Source organism: Lupinus angustifolius, chromosome LG11, assembly GCF_001865875.1.
Source record: "Lupinus angustifolius cultivar Tanjil chromosome LG11, LupAngTanjil_v1.0, whole genome shotgun sequence".
Classification (NCBI taxonomy): Eukaryota; Viridiplantae; Streptophyta; class Magnoliopsida; order Fabales; family Fabaceae; genus Lupinus; species Lupinus angustifolius.
Genome location: NC_032019.1, coordinates 33662855 through 33680965, shown reverse-complemented (window position 1 = coordinate 33680965; position 18111 = coordinate 33662855). Strand labels below are relative to the sequence as shown.

Sequence of the window (18111 nt, the reverse complement as noted above, 5' to 3'; positions counted from 1 at the left end):
ATTTCAGATGGTGCACAAACATCTGAATGCACCAATTCAATTACTTCATCTTTCCATGAGGGATTGTCTGTTCTCTGAAAATTGACTCTGTGTTGATTACCATAAAGACAATCAATACAAGAATCTAAAATTTGGTCTTTCATACATGGAAGATGGTCTTTGGTGAGCATTTGAAATGCCTTCTCACTCATGTGCCCTAATCGCCTATGTCAAACATCTTTGGAGTCGGTAGCAACATTTACATCTCCATAATAAATTCATCCTTGCATAATGTACAAAGATCATTTCTTTGAGCCCCTAGCAATGACTAGGTAATTGACTCAACGATCTATGCAAAATCACCATATGCAACATTTAGGTAATTGTCTTCTCCAATGAGGAGAACATTATCGTCTGTGGCAACGGCTGTGGTAGACTTATGACCATTTTCCTTGGATTAACTAAATCTTCATGAACATTTTCACCTTTCTGGTCTCTCTTCAGGAATCTGCATCCAAATCTCTTATGCACTTCTTTACTATTGTAATAGCATGTTATTGACCTCATGCGATATTGAAAACGACATCTAAATTTGCTTTTGCTTCTTCCACGAGATTCATTCCTCCCATGATTTTCACTTCTTCCACGTCTCTCCGCAACATTTGCTTCAGAATGGAAGGATGCACCCCTTGCCTTCCTTCTGGATTCTTCATTCAATAGACTGTCTGAAACAATGTACATTGAGAACTTCCAATATATATCCCACCAATGTATATCAACTTTCAGGCAACAAACTCATTAGCAGAAGTGCTTACAGCTCATCATTTATCTTCCCATCTATCTTTGTCAATTGATTTCCAAGACCCTTGAATGAATTCAAGTAATCTATCATGATCTATTCATCTCTGCAATCGAGTTTCACCAGCCTTCTAATAGAAGATGCTTTATTTCTGGGAGTTTTCTTTTGAATCATAGATTCAAGTTTCGACCATAACTCATAAGCATTTGTATATGTGGACACATGCTCAAATAAACTTCTATCAATATACTTCTAAATCACTGCAAAAGCTTTTCGATTCGAAAGCTCCCAATCTTTGTCACCCTTATCTTCTAGCTTGTCTTTGCAAGTAGTAAGCTCGTGCATATCCTTACAAAATAAATGATCTTCCATCATGGGCTTCCAATAGGAATAGTTGTCAGCTATCAACTTGAACATGTCTCCACCAAATGAGATATTAATGACTCCTTCCATCTTGGACTATAAAGGCTAAGCTCCTCGAATGAACATGGGAGCTCTGATACCACTATTGGGAAATTCAGAATCAATTTCTCTCCTCTGTGATGCAAAATGGGCACTTGCGGAAGTAGAAAGTGGATAATGAAAATAGAGAAGATTAGAAGAATAACACTAAGAATTTTAACGTTGAAAAAACTTCCTCAATGTGAGAAGGAAACAACCACGAGACCTAGTTTAGAAAATATCTTCACTATAGAATGTAGGATTACAATATTTGACTCTCTCTTACTAAGAGGATAACACTCAACCTCACCCAAAAAGGATGGAAATATAAACTCACTCTAGTATCTCACTAGGAATACAAATCTCACACTAAGTGGATATAAACTTTCTCACTTTCTCTTTATGTTGTTCTTTCTCACTTGCTTGTTGTATCTCTTCCTCACAGGTCTCCTATATATAGTAAGGGGAAGGAAGGCTTCATCATAAAGACATAGTAGATGATTAATTGTTGTCATACTTTTCAAGACACCTTGAAAAGTGCTACTCCAACTTTCTAAGTTAGACTTCAAAGTTCTCAAGAGTCAATGCATAATTCCAAGACCTTGGAATTGCCATCATTGAATGTACTCAATGGTTCATCTACCAAGATTCATTGGTCTTGCTTTCACATCAATTAGGAAGGATTCCTAATACTTACTAGGTTCAAGTAACATTTTATGTAGATCTCGGTTTGAGTATTCCAAATCATTGGTGTCTATGATGGGGTAGGTAAACTACAAATCCCACAAGAAAACTATCACACTATCAAAACAACTTGAAATAGATAATTAAGGAACCCGAAGGCCCTTGAAATCCTGAAAACTCGACAAAACTAAAGCCTCACTTAAACTGGATAACTTGTTCCAATCAAAGGGATAGGACCCATCAACGACTTGAGGGCTACCAAGGTGAGACTAATCATCCATAGACTAGGGATATATATAGTGAGACACATACATTTCCATCTCGAAATATGCCATCATGTAGTATTCCATGAAGAGTCTCACATACCCCGAGAATTACAAGCTACATATTAGGCCCTCAACAAAGAGATGACAACCAACACAAACATCATCTATGACCGCTTAGAAGCCCAAATCCATGAGGCTAAAACTTACATCGGAAGAGATCGCAAGATGAAAAGAATACGATACGATATTATTGAAGTTCTCTTCATGTTCCAAAAGAACTTTGTGAAGCTTGTCCTAGGATTGGTTGGACTCAAGAGAACCACGACCATCAAGTCCTTGTTAGGGTTGATAGGCTTGATAAAATCATTGTGAGGAACAAAACTTGTTCTTATTAGGAAAGACCCCCGCTAAGGGAAAGGTAACCAAGAGCTTTTTTACAAGAGGGCAACATTTTGTCTATAAAATCCTAGAGGTACTAATTCCCGGAGGTTTCAACGTTCTGCAAACCTGGAGCTATACTATTTGTAGACATTGAATTTTGTTCGGCCCAATTTTCACAATTATTAACAAAGTGAAAATTATAAAATTTCAAAATGATAAAAAAAAATAATGGCATTTTGGTCATTTTGTGCTTTTACTAAATCAAATAATTGTGTTTATCCACTTATATGTATATATTATAGTAATTTTTGGGTTTTATAGATTCACAAATAATTTTTTTGTCTACAAAATGATATTATAGTAATTTTTAAGTTAAATAAAATACTTTTACCCAACTAGATTGTTTTTGTAAATATGCTTTCACAAAAAAAATTTATCACAAAAATTTATTTTTAGATATCTCGAAACTAGTTTAATCACCCTTCGAATTTTCAAATCATAATAAATAATCAATTATTTACCAACAATTCTATTTCTAATTTTAAGAACAATAATTGACTATTTCATTTTAATAAATATTATAACTCAATGGTTATAAAAATAATTGTATTAATTCAATGGTTATAAAAATATTATAAATATGGTTGAGGGTTGGATACATTAGTGTTGTTGTCTCTCTCTTAAAGTGTATAGATAGATAATAGTTGTTAATTATCTTACAAATTTTAAATAAAACAAATCAAACCAATATATTAATCAACATTAGTCAATGTTCAACCCAGGTTTAGGTAATCTTAATTTCCTACATGCAAAAATAAACTCTTATTACAATAAAAATAAAAATAAAACATTTTTTTAGTAATTAATTTTTAATATAATAAATTAAATGTATAAAAATATATATATAATTAGTGAGGGTATCATTTTAATACGAATGGACGGAGTTTTAATACATTTTTCGATTCATAATCGCTCCCAAACTTAGAACTTAGGTTCAAAGAACACATTTATCCAAATTGAGCATAACAAGGTGTTTAATACGTTTTAATCACAAAAAACATAATGACGATTACAAATCATTTAAGGAGGCCTCTACCTCTGCCTTAATCATATACCCAATGTTAAACAAAAAATGGGGCCATGATCTTTTCACTCATCCTTAAGGGCAAGGCAATGTGTTGATTTTCAAGTCTCTGCCTAAACCCTTGAGGACCCAATGTTTAGTTGCTTAGATTATAAAATTTTGAAACATCTTAAAAAGTAGGTTTGACTCTTTTAAGTTTTCCAAGCAAGAATCGTAGATGTCAATGATCTACTGTAAAGTATAACAATTCAAACATCTTTTAATTAAATTTAAAAATTCCTTCTATTTTGCTTATTTGAATTAATGTGATTACTCATTACCACATTTGCATGGATGGGAGAAGCTATTAATCAATCCATTGTGAAAGTAACGTGTAGTCTTATCTTCTATTTACCTATATTATTAATTTATATTTTGAGCTTACATTATATTATAATATTTATACACAACCACTGAAATTAATTTTACATAATCTATACACTATTCACAATTTATTTATTTAAGAATAAATGGAAGTTAATACATGAATAATAGATAATATATGAAACAATATTATGAAATCCGAGCTGAACATCAAACGGAAGATGTCTCGTATTAGGTTTAATAGGTTTAAACAGTTAAACCATCTGGCCGGATCGGTTGATTTTATAAATAATTTATCATTTTTAAATATATAAATATATTGAAATAATATATTTCCATCTTTTTTTGGATCGAAGTAAAACAAAATATTAGAGTAGTGTTCTTTTTTTTAAACTTTTTAAGTGAATCAACCGGTTCACTTCTCAGGTTACTGCGGTTCAACCAGGCTTAACATTGTCCGATTAGAATTTCTCCGATTCAAAGCGGTTCAACCCCTCATTCGGTTAAAATTACAAACCATAGCCGTTTTCAAGTCCGGTCAGTGACCAAACCGATTGGACCACCCGTTACGGTCTGATTATCACAATATTGATATGAACAATATAAAAAATTCTTACACAATTTATATAGATATTAAAGTTTTATATTATCTTTTTAAAATATAGTTTATTATTCACGATATATTTATATTTAATCAATTGTAGTCTATTCATATTTTATTTATATAAAATTAAATTACAGTATCAACTTATTAAAATAAAAATATAAATTGTTGAATAATTAATATGTATGCGGTGTGTGTGAGTATAATTTAATTTATAATCAACATATCATTCAATATTTATTAATGTATAATATTTATATTGATTAGCGTGTTGACAGTCACTTTGTGCCTTTCGACCCACATTCTTATTTTTTAGTATTAAATATTTATTTTTATATATTTCATTTTAAAGAATTATATTATTTTTTTATTGAGTATAGATAATATTATAATTTATGTAATAGAAATATATGATAATGAATTGTGATATTACTAAAACTTACATTAAAAATTGCATTAGTGATTTGACATTTTTTGTGTATGTAACTTACTCTAACTTCCATTAATATTTATTTTATTATGTGAAAAAATATTAGAGTAATAGTTAATTAGAAGGGTAAAATAGACAAAAGAAAATTAGACCATATGTAAGTAGTTATAGAATGAACAAATGATAATTGTAATATTAATGAAAAATAGTGCACCATTAGGGCAAAATCTCCTACAACTTCGTATCTGTCGGCCCATATTTTTAATTTCTAACATCAAAGATTTAAGTTTCATATATTTTATTTTGGTGAATCATAATATTTTTCTTATCAAATGTGATTTATGTTGTAATTTATATTTGGTACATTTTATATTATATTTCTTTATATTTATTTTATTTGTCAAAGTAAAGTGAATGTGTAATTAATATGTTGGTGGTGGTTACATATGATAATATATTTTTTATAGATATTAAAATGGGTTAAGGGTAAAATATGAAATATAAAATTATACCAATGTGATAGTTATTGTAGAAGAATATAAAAAAATTGAAACATGATTCTATAGTTATTGTTGTGAAAATAAAAATATGTAAAAGACAAAATAGGAAAATACAAATTACACCATGATAAATGGTTATTTTGTGTTTTCTCTTTATTAAGTACTAGCGTGTCGACAGTCACTCCGTGTCTGCCGACCAATATTTTTACTTTTTAGTATTGAATATTTAATTTTTATATATTTCATTTTATAGAATTCTATCACTTTTTTTGTACATGATATTATAATTTTTTGATAAAAAATATAAAAATACAATTGTGATATTATTAAAAAATGCATTTGTAGTTTGATATATTTAGTGGGGAAACCTTCATTTATATTTTTATTGTATGGAAAAATATTGTAATAATTATTTATACTTCTATATCTATATCTATATCTATATTTATATCTATACTTCTATACTATTAATAAAGGGAAAACACAAAATAACCACTCATCATGGTGTAATTTGTGTTTTCCTATTTTGCCCTCAATATTTTTTTATTTCTACCAAAAAACCATATAATATTATTTTCTTATTTTATCCTTATTATCTTCTTATTTTAAAAGTGTATTTAAAAAATTGAATATTAGACCAATTGAATAAATTCAACCGTAAATTTAGCGCAAAAAATTATATTTGAATTTATAAAATACAAACTATACATTACAAACGATAGGAAAGCGGGTTGACAGACACGACAGTGCATGTCAACATGCTAGTTAATTATAATGTCAATATAGGTAAGTAAAAATTTTGTCATGTAAGTAGTTATAATATATTTTGGCTTTATATATAGTATAAATATATATTAGTAATATATTTATTTATTTTCTCATAGCCAAATACAACCATATCTGTGTTGTGCATGTTAAAGCACAGTAAAAAAGAAAGCTATGGAAGAAACAATAAGGCAAAGAAATTTTGAAATATTTGAATTTAAAATGAATAGGCGTGAAAACTAAGATTCAAGATCTTTTCTTTTGTGAATAAACAAAAGAGTGTTCTTACTCTATGACTAGTGAACTATTTTTTTAAATTGCATGATTGTCTATAACAATTTTCTGTTCAAGGACTGAAATTTTTGTTTCTTTAACCTAATACAATATATGATAATATTAAAAGATCTTATACTACTAAACTAATATCTTTGTGATTAACATCAGCTAGTTTGATACATGAATTCTTCAAAATTAAAAAAGGAAAAATGTTATTTAATTATGTTTCGTACAAGTATGAATGGGACCCACGTTAGTGGTGCACCTGCTCTGTGCCTCAACTCTTAAACCGCTATCAGCAACACTTTCACTCACGTCGTGAAGCGTGCTTCATCACTGCCTCCTTCCGTTTCGGAAAATTACTTACACACTCTCATACCTTCACACACACGTCTCACTTTTCAAAACCTTTTCCTTTTCTTTCTCATATTTTAAAACTAACTCAATAAATAATTATTACAACTTCATTTTCTATTCAGCTAGATTTATCTTACATATTTCCATAACTAACACCTTAAAATTTAAATACCTAATTATAACCGATACCAGATTTTAAACCATAATTCTGGGTGCAGCTATATGATTTATATAAAAAGAAAACATCAAATTACTTGAATATATATATATAAATTTCTTATTGCCTATTTTACCCATTTAATTAATTATTATTACAATATTTTTATACATAATAAAAAATATTAATAGAAGTTACAGAAAATTACATACCTAAAAATATTATATTATCAATGTGGTTTTTAAAAAGAATTACAACTCATTTTTATATTTTTTTATTATAAAAAATATAATACAATTCTCTTAAATATTTAATACTAGGAAATAAGAATGTGAGTCGGCAGACACGACACACTACTATATAAATAAATTTTAAAGATAAAACATATTGTTTTATATTGGTAAATGCCCACAGAAAAATTCCCTTTTGATTATAACCATATTTAACACCAGTAGAAATAATAGATAGTAAAGTTTTTAAATTATAAAAAACCTCCTATTTAATTTTCTAACCATAACTGAATAAAAAAAGTACAATGAAAAGTAAAAAGATTATGATTCATTGGCAACCCATGTTGTTAAATTTAGAAAAATACAGTTCAGACCATCTCATTATATCTTTTATATTGTTAACTATTTCTTTATTCTTGTGTATAATTATGATTTTGACAACGGTTATCTCACAGCTAATAATAATATAAAAAAATAAAAAACCAGCCTCTTAATAAATTAAGAATATAAAAATAAAATTTATTATTGGAAAGAAAATGATATTTTCAATTTTCACATTCTAGAAATAGTTGTTGGTATTAATGTGTATTTATATTTTTCATGGACCAATGACAATTATTCAAAATGAAGGGGAAATTTGTTTGGTGAAGGAAAAATGTCAATAATCATATTAAATGCTCATAAAAAAATATTTTTAAAAGTGTAAAACTTACTTTCCCAAAATTCAGTTTTTTTAAATTCCTCAAACTATGCAAATATGTTTTAGAAGAATTTAAAAAAATTAAAGTTGTTTTTTATTATATATTTTTTCATGAACTTTTGTATATTTATCTAATATAATAAATAATTAAATTCAAATAAAAATATCTATTTTCTTATCCAAAATCCTAATCATGTATTAAGAAAAATATAATATATTTGATGAAGATATTTGTTGTCATATTTTTCTCAATTTCTTATACTACCAATAGCATATATAATAAAAACTTATTATACTTTAAATATTATACTATATCCCAATTAGTATAATGATAAAATTGAAAATTAATCATTTTCTATCTTCCAAATTCTCTATTTTGTTGCATGGCTAGTGCGTGTACCTCACACTCATCCCCACCGCGTGAACCTCTACATACTCTTCTCTATTTCTAACTTCCCCACCTCACATACACACTTTCTCTCTCTACACTTTCTCTCTCTATGTTCTGCTTTTTCCCTCTGTTCTGTTTTACACTCATATAGAGTCTCTGCATATTCTATAAAAATCAAAATCTATTGTTACAATTCTTCAAAAACAAAAAACAAAAACCCTTCTCTGTTTTTCTTCTTCTTCTTCTTCTTTGCTTTCTCTTCTATATGGCTATGTTTGAGAATTTAGATGATGGTGAGTTTTGGCTTCCACCACAGTTTCTTTCTGATGATGAAAACAACAATAACAACAACTTTGAATCAAAGAACAAAAAACATAACCCAAACAATGTTGTTGTTGATGAAGCTATGTTTCGTTCTGAGTTTCCATTTGGTTTCTTTGGTTTTCCTTCTTCTAATCTCAGTTCACCTCTTGGTGGGTCTAGTGAAACTGAGAGTGATGAAGAGGAGCAGCACCAAATCGCTGAGTTCAATCGCTTAATGACTCGCTCTAACCTTGAACATGATTTCAACAACACTATCAAACCCATGGTATCAAAATCTCTTTATTTTTTATTATTATTTTGTTTATTCAGTGGAATAGTGTATATTTTGAGGGTTTTTTTTCCAACTTTTGTATTTGTTTTTTGCTTGTTCTTTTTCAGTGTATAATAGTATTGTTTTTGGTTTTTTCTCAACTCTGTATCTAGTTTCTGGTTTTTTGTTTGTTTTTACGTAACAAACTAACCCTTTTCGGTTAATATAGTTGTCGCTTACAGGAATCGAACTTTTTGACATTATTGTCGTAATTTGTTTGTTTGTTTAGGTTTATATATTTTCTATCTATAATTTTGTTTTTTTTCTTCTTTACTTTTCTTTTTGCAGGGTAAGTTAGTGTCTGGTTCACCACAATCAACCCTTTGTGCCTTTGGGATTGGGTGTGGTGGTTGCAAGAAGTGTTCAAGCCAAGGTAGCCCCAACAGTGTTTGCAAGTTATCTTCTGCAAGGGCCACTTGGGATCTGCTACATGCAGCTGCAGGGAAAGTTGAAAGGATGAGATTGAATCAAGAAGAAACTTATCCCTTTCAGAATGGACCCTTTGTTTCACAAAGAAAAACCTCTTCTGATGTTGCTGCTTTTTACACTCAACAATCACTTTCTCACCAGCAATTGCAGATTGCACAAGTAAGCATACTCAACAATCACTTTTAGTGTCTATTTCTTTGTTTTGGTATGTACCCTTTTATTAAATTTTGCTATATCTTTTGTTTCTGTTGCATGATTTTAAACTTTAAATTGAGGACTATTGCAATTTTTCTTTGTTTTTTTGTTGTTGTTTTATGGTTATTTAGTATGTTTTGTTTTAATGTTTGTTTTGGTGAATTTGGTAGTTTGAGATGTTGAGGCAGCAACAAATGGTTAAGCCACAGAATAATGGTTCATCTTCGGTGTGGGGTGTTTACCAACAACAGAGGCAAAGTAAAAACAACAACCAAATGGTGGTTCCAAATAGAGGTGGAAGGAACAACAACAACACCAACAACAATAGGACTCTTGGTTTGTCGGCATCGGCGTGGCCTTCACTACAACATGCCAAGCAGATTCAGAATCAGCAGCAGCAGCAGCATCAGCAATTCGGGTCTAGCAATGGAATGAGAGCTGTTTTTCTTGGTGGTGGTAGAAGGGAATGTGCTGGAACTGGTGTGTTCTTGCCACGTCCCGCCGAATCGAGAATTAAGCCAGGTCAGACCACTGTGTTCTTTGTCTTTCATGTTATTGAATTAAACATGTCCTATATGCTTTCAAAAAATAAATTGTTTCATTTATTAAGGTGGTGGTCCTTCACATCACTACCATGTTGCATTTAAGACTTTGTCCACACATTTGAATTAAAATCTGGTTAGTCTTGTTTTAAAGGTCTATCATTGTTTACTATAACGGTTTCAAGAGTCTCTACATTGTGATCTCAATTGTGGCGGCGGCTTTAATTTCCCGCCAATCGGCCGTAACCAATTTAAAATTATGTTAGTATGTACCTAAAAGGTCATTATCTTAATTTGTATCATTTTGTTGAGGGAGTGTTAATGGTAATTTGAACTAGTTAAATAAGTTTAAATTTGTCTAAATAAGAATTAGTATGATAAAAGATATATAAAGTGGTTAAAAAGATGTGTTTTATTAACATAAAAATTGTTTGTTATTGTGTTTGCAGCATGTTCAACTGCATTGGTTCCAGATAGAGTGGTGCAGGCCTTAAATAGAAAGATGGAAGACATGGTGGGGGGCCAGCAGCAACACTTGCATCGTTTCAATGCCCCTTCAAACATGGAAAAGGGTATATAATAAATTATTTTCATAGTGGATGTGTACTTCTCTCTTAAAATATTTGTGATTCTTATATAAATTCATTTCAGAGTAATTTATTAAGGTATGAATCCTTGACTTTTTTTGTTGTGCAAATGCAGCAGCATTTCCAAGACTTGGAAGAAATTATGGCTTTTCTCAACAGAAGAGTAGCCTCATGCCTCAGCCAGCAATGAACCATGAGATTAGGCTCCCACAGGAGTGGACTTACTGATTTGATTGACCCTTTGGATTTGGTTGCTTGGAAGATCTATAGTTTCTTAATAAAAAAGTATTAGTGTTAGGAAAAAGGGTAGGAATTTGAAAAGTGGTAGGAATTTGAAGGGAATGAAAATGTAGGGCTTTTATTTCTACTGAAAATAGAAGTATTATAGAAGGAATAGGTTTTTGTTTGTATGTGAAAAAGGAAGTAAATGAAAAAAAAAATAGCCCTTTGTTCAAGAGTGTGGGGAAACAAAAGATATAATGTGTGGTTTGTGGGGTAGCATAGTAGTAATAGTTGAATTAAGAATAATGGTTAAGAATAATGTTTTAGGACCCTCCTATTGAAAAAGAAGTGTTTGCAGCACAGCATAGCTGAAATTGCAGTGATATCCAGTTACTTTTTGTTGTTTTGAAGGGCACAATGGAAGACAAAAACAATGGTGGATGGGGTCAAAAATTGCCTCTTTTTATTAGGGTAATAAAATTTTGGTAAAGCCAACAAATAAATATTAAGTGCTAGACCAAAAACTGTTGAACCTAGATGGAATCATCTTTGTCAGATAAATTGATTCCAACTTGTCCCCACCCAATTATTATAAGTAATAATGAAATAATTTCCTTATATAAATCTTTGGTCCTTGGTAATGATGTCTCTCATTTTTATTTTTTTCTTAAATTATTTTTTATTTATTTTTGTGGAATCGAAAATTTAACCACTGTTCACACACAACTTGGTCCTATTACTCCCGGCTAAATTTTAAGGTTTAATTATGTGACATTATGACGTAGGGGGACTCTCTAGTTAATGAGTAGCCATATACTCTTACAAATCATTCTCTATTATGTACCCCAAAAAAATCATTCTCTATTACAACATATATTTTATTTATAAACTAATCATTCATAAAATGTATCACTGGTAGAGAGTGAACTTAGGGCAAGGATAAAATTGATGTTTATCTAGAAACTACTTTTTCCATTGTGGGTAATAATACTTAAATGCAGTGTTGTTAGAATCGGACGGTCTGACCGTTGACCGGACTTGAAAACGGCTCTGGTTTGCCGTCTTAACCGAATGAGAGTTAGATCGCTTTGAACCGGAGAAAATCCGGTCCGACTGTATTAAACTCGGTTAAACCGGATTAACCCGGGAAGTAAACCGGAAGGCTCACTTAAAAATAAAAAAAATGGGACAATGTTCTAATATTTTGTTTTATTACGGTCCAAAAAAGATACAGATGTATTATTTCAATATAATTATACATAATTATTAATTATATAAAGTTTTATATATATATATAACTATATATTTATAAATAAAAATTATTAATTATGTATGAAATCACCCGCTCAGACCGGACGGTTTAACCGGCTAAACCGGTTAAACCTAATACGGGACCTCTGTCAGTTTAATGTTCGGCTCGGGTTTCACAACATTACTGTAATGTCTATCCTACTTAGACATCACTAAATGAGATCTTTCAGACATGATACATTTCTTATAATTTAGTATAGGAGGATTTATATAAGAATATATTATTTTCTTCAATAATACATGCATAAATTATTAACTACTTAAGCTCTATATCTTTTGATGCTCAAATTAAAATCAATTTAAGAAATTATCAAATGATATAGAATTGTATATGATTTAATTAAATTATTATAAAGTTCAGGATCCAATTACAGCAGTAAAGTAAAATGGAAGTATTTTTGTTTCTTCCTTTTTTCTTTTTCTTTTTACATTCCCGAGCTGGTGAGCTATAATCTATGTTCTTACCAATTGGGCCCACCGTCGTTATTTAACGTACAATTGTTACTAAATTTAATATTTATTAAGTTAATCTAAATTACTTATTTAAATATTTTTCAAATTATGTAATGATTTTGATATAAAATTTGTGCCATGAGGGTTCGTTGGAAAATGAGAGAAATAGACTCCAAACCTAAACATTATAGTAGTGTTATGATAACATGTCTATGCCGTACCAACTTTAATCAGACTTGAAAGTTGATTTACAATCTTAATTAAACTATTTTATTTTTGAGAATTTTCAATCCCACCATGTTAAATTGAAATAACCTATAGGTAAATCAAACAATTTTACTAAAAATTTTAAAAATGGAATAATAGTCTAATATTTTGTTTTTCTTGGTCCAAAAATGGAAATATATTACTTCAATATAATTATACACGATTATTAATTATATTAAAATTTGCAATTATAAATAATTATATATTTGTAGATAATTATTAACTATATATAAAAATTATACGGTCCGATCAGATGATTTAACCAGTAAAACCTAATATGAGAATTCTTACGGTACTCGAGTTTAACATTGCATTTTAATAAGAAAAATGATAAATTCTCATACTAAATCCTCATATTAATCATCCTACTCACAATAAAGTGACATGTGTCAAAATATGATACCTTATTTATTGATGATTGGTTTCCAAATGATATGTATTATATTTTCATAGGTGTGAAAATTAATAGAAGAATTTAGTATGAGAATATAACATTACTCTTATAATAATCAAAATAGTCAAAGAATCATTTCAGTAAAACCAGTAAAAGTAGGTTTTTTTATTATCAAAATTGCCAAGGATCTGTACGAACTGGTCATGCTGTATTTTAAAAAAAAACCGGGTTGCAAAATGATGTTATTTTGCCTTTAAATTTTAAAAATAGAAAAAAATTGAAAAGAGAAAACATAGGAAAAAATGAATTAGTTTTTAGAATTTAGATTATAAAAATATCACCATCACTTGTGATGGTACATACAAACATGGTTTACCAATACGATACACATTTTGCTTTGTTATAAATAAAAATATTATTGTTTCCTAATTTTTTAATACTAATATTAATATAAGTCATATTTATTTTTAATTTTATTATGATTTAAGTGAATTATTTTATTGTACGGTATACCATACCTGAGCCATTTGATTACCAATTCATATTTAATAACTACTTTAAAATTTATATATTTATTTATATTATTATTTTAAAGAATAAGAAAACATAATACAATAACAATATATAAAATTCATATATATCATCTTTTTTATTATAACACTGGTGGTTGGAAACAATTATAAATTAAGAATGATATAACAATTTCCCGAAACAATGGCATCTTGCATCCTGCTGCAGGCATGGTTGCTTTAAGTATATACATGAAAGTAGCTTTTGCTTTTCCCAACGAGTGGTATGGGGTTGGATACGATGTGCAATATTCATACACATTCTTGTTATTTGTGCTATTACATTTAATACCTTTTTAATGTGTCCTAGGCCATATTTAAATATACTAAAGAAAGTAAAAGTTTATGAGGGATAATTTATTTTATTTAATATTTTCAACTAAGATATTTTAGTTTTCATAAATATCTATCACCTTCAATATCTTTAACATGCATTATTTTTCGAGTACTATTAATATTATTTTTCACTCTATGTGTAAGAAATTAGTTCTTTTTAGAATATTTAATTATTCAATTCAATAAGTATCATTTCCATGAATTGAACTTTAAATCTTTTAATATTTCTGGGGATCTAGCATACTAGCACAGCCTTAATACATATTATTAGGCATAGATTAAAATATCCCTTAGATTTAATAAGTGACCAATACTTTTTTACTAAAAAGATCAATTTGGGTGGATACCCATTTGCCTATAAGTATAGAAAACGTTCATACAAAATAAACGATAGAAGCATCAAATGAGTACATTAGTTAACATGGGATTATTTTAACTTTATTAGTTATCTTGAGTTCAAACATAGATTATAATATAATTATGTTAAATACTTATTACATATAGTTTTGCCATTCACAATAATAATTCTATTCAGGTTGAGTAAGTTTCTTTCTAGTGGAGCTTATGACTTAGAATAAAAAAAACAAAGCATATATATTAAACAAATTTGGAGTCAGAAAAGCAAGTGAGAACAACTTAATGGGGTCATAGCCTCTCTTTAGTGAGTGTGTGTGAGAGTGATCCTTTGCTTGGGAGGGAAGGTTCTGCGTGGAAAAGGATTAGGGTTGTTGAAAGCATGTTGGATATAACTTTAACACGTGTAGGGTTCAGAAGGATATTACTTTTGAAATGGCTACAAATCATTTTCATATGTATCTTTCACTGATGGCAATAAAGAAAAGAGATCTCTATCTTGGAACTTACCAATGAGGTGGAAGCTGATTCCTCATTTTCAAAGGTTTTCAAAGGAAACATAGCTATCAGTAATATTAATAATAATGGGGCCTGTTGTCATTTAGGGACAACTATATGTCATAAACTGTATCACAAATTATATTTCAGACCAATGATATTGAAGTAAAAAATAAAAATAAAAAATTAACTTTTTAATTGATATGATATGTTTTCGTCGGTTTGCTTGTCCATTTACAAAGAGATGCATAACTAACAGAACTCTACATTGTAACTAAGAAAAGAAAGGTTTATGGTCATTGCTTATGCTGATTGTGCAAGATAAATACACAGAAACAACACACCACGCATTTCTTGGTTCCTTAATTGGTGCCACCATTTTCACTTTTTCCTTATTTAGTGCACCCTAAATTCAGCAGGCACTGCCCATTTCTATTTATGGAATTGGAAACTATTTTCTAAGTAGAGGAGTAGTTGATTTTCTACTAGGAGTTGGTTCTTCATTTAATTTTGATACTATTACTAGTAGGAGACTAATGCATTGACAAGAGTGAGAATCTACTTGTCAATAATATATTTAAACAATGACCAATACAGGATGTACAAGCAGGGTGTACAATATATATAAAAAATTAAAATAATAAATAAATATGAGAATATTAATGTGAAAATTACAAAAGTTAAATATATTTAATTAAATAAATTATATATTTCATAATTATTCTCTACGTGTTTTCACATTTTTAAATTTGTTGATTCGTTGTCAATATTATTGAAGATTTTTTTTTGCTAAGTATAACTTATTAAGGAGTCAATCCTCTATGTATCTTCCATTTAATTATACAACCTATTTTTTACAAATTTTCATAGTTGAACAAAATCACTTAGATAAAACTTTGCAAACTCAATTAGTTTTGCCATATTAAAACTAGAGATGTCAAAACAGGCCGATCGATCTCTTTAGAACCCCGCCCGCAAATGCTTGCAAAAATTTAAGCGGGCGTGGGCATGTCCGCATTGATTTAACAGACAAAATTCAATGTCCTGTCCGTTTTAAAACGGCTAACGGGCTTGCAGGCGTCCGCAGGCATTGTTGAATAATTAAAAAATTAAAAAATAATCACATAATAAATGGAATTAAATTAAATAAATTAATTGAAGATAAAAAATTAACAAACATTTTAATATTTTATATGAAGTTTAGCAAATCACATTAAATTACAATTTTTTAATGATTAAAAATCACATTACATCATAACTTATTTAAAATTTTCTTATTTTTTTTCTTAAATTATGTTTATGAACCGTCCGCGGGTCGCCCACATGCCCAACAGAAATGCCTGCGAACTTGACGGGCAAAACGGGTAGGGCGAAACGTGCAAATATGCAAAACTTGTATGCCCTGCCCGCAAAAAATGCGGGCGCGCCTATGGGTAATGTCCGTTTTACCATCTATAATCAAAATTAGAGAAGAAATTGACTAGACTCGAACAAGACATACAAAGAAGTAACTTGGTATTTATCTCGAAGAAACGATCATGAAGTTCATTAAGGCTTTGTTTAGGAGTTTGATTTTGGACGGGAAGAGAATGAAATGAATGACTTTAGAATGTCTCTCCCTTGTTTTTTAGTTGAATGAAAAAGATGGAAAGATTTTGAAGGGTTTCTAAAGCCATCTAAAATCCTCCAGCTGCTTATTTTCATAGTTCCCTCAATTCAGAGCTTTTTCTATAGAAAAATGTCAAATTACCTAAGTGTTTTTAGTATAATTATATTTTTATACATTTCTCATTGTTAATTATATTTTTAAAGAAAAATAAAGAAATATTCTTGGGTTATTATTACTTTACCCCTCTCTCATCTAAATTTTATACTCCTAGATAATAGAGATGATTATCTTCATTTCCCCCTCATTTCCTCATCCATCCTTGTCCCTTGATTCCACTCCTTCTCTTTCCCTTGTAACTTCTGAACATGCCCTAAGTTGCATATCCATAACATTATAAAAAAAGTCAACATACTAATAATTATTTGTTTTTTTATTAAGCATGTCATTACAAAAAATAAATTGTGGGTTTGTAAAATTATAAACAAGAGTGTAATATCTATGCTCTGTCAATGCAAAGTTTTATATATGGTCACTACATATATCATTTATCATTCATTAGGATTACTTTTTGAAGAGTGAATGATTATTAAATATGGGTGGTGTATGATATAATGACAATATATAAAACTTATATACTATTAGCGCATACAATTTTCTATAAAAAATATACATTTTTTTTTTCAAAAAAAATATGCAGGGTGTTCATCCGCACACCCTAAGACCAACATAACATCATTCATGCATCTCAACAATAAAAGAATAAATTTTAGTTTTAAAGTTATTGATGATTACATCATGGAAGATGATATTTAAGTATGTGATTGATGAATTGGAGATATTGATGACTATAATGTGTTGTTCACAATAGAAAAAAAATGTTAAAGAAAAAATTAAGAAGAAAATATCATATAAGTTGTAACACATATATAAGTTGTAACACATATGTTATTTTGGAAAATTTCTTTATAAACCACATTTTGTTAATGTCTTTAATAGTTTACAATTTTTGTCATTTATTAATATCATTAATCCCTTTTTGCTTTAAACCCTTGAAATAGCTACATATAATTGATCATGACTAAACACTAGTCGAGGTAGAAATAAACCCATATTTTATAACGATTGATCTTGAAATTTATTTATCATCATAACATATAAAATAATGATAGGGAATTATATTCTAATAAGTTTGAATGGCTATAGACAGATGATGAAGATATTGACATTTAGGGAATATATTTTACGTTGACATTTGGGTAATATATGATAACATATTTCTTTTGTTTTGTTAACCATTAGAAAAT

At 29.1% G+C, this 18111-nt stretch overlaps 1 protein-coding gene and 1 long non-coding RNA gene across 6 annotated transcripts; both read left to right on the top strand.

The window, feature by feature from the left end:
• On the top strand, positions 4444-12045 carry LOC109361182. The gene is made up of 3 exons (XR_002109272.1): positions 4444-4538; positions 6527-6528; positions 12027-12045. It is a non-coding gene; the product is annotated as an uncharacterized LOC109361182 (long non-coding RNA).
• On the top strand, positions 8539-11418 carry LOC109361181 (protein kinase 4). Of its 5 annotated transcripts, none has more exons than XM_019606539.1 (6): positions 8539-8996; positions 9330-9629; positions 9836-10187; positions 10657-10715; positions 10746-10779; positions 10913-11418. In XM_019606539.1, the coding sequence occupies exons 1-6, from the start codon at positions 8673-8675 to the stop codon at positions 11020-11022; spliced, it is 1179 nt and encodes a 392-aa protein (XP_019462084.1). In that variant the 5' UTR covers positions 8539-8672; the 3' UTR covers positions 11023-11418. The 5 variants fall into 5 exon arrangements, with proteins under 5 accessions (XP_019462084.1, XP_019462086.1, XP_019462083.1 ...); XM_019606538.1 differs by having other exon boundaries at positions 8540-8996; positions 10910-11418; XM_019606537.1 differs by having other exon boundaries at positions 8545-8996; positions 10657-10779.

What these genes read in the sequence shown, in the direction of transcription:
- LOC109361181 (XM_019606536.1), top strand. Translation starts at nt 8,673, where the DNA reads ATGGCTATGTTTGAGAATTTAGATGATGGTGAGTTTTGGCTTCCACCA. An exon ending in AGCAATTGCAGATTGCACAA is followed by an intron (nt 9,630 to 9,835) that starts GTAAGCATACTC and finishes TGAATTTGGTAG; the next exon opens with TTTGAGATGTTGAGGCAGCA. An exon ending in CGAATCGAGAATTAAGCCAG is followed by an intron (nt 10,188 to 10,656) that starts GTCAGACCACTG and finishes TTGTGTTTGCAG; the next exon opens with CATGTTCAACTGCATTGGTT.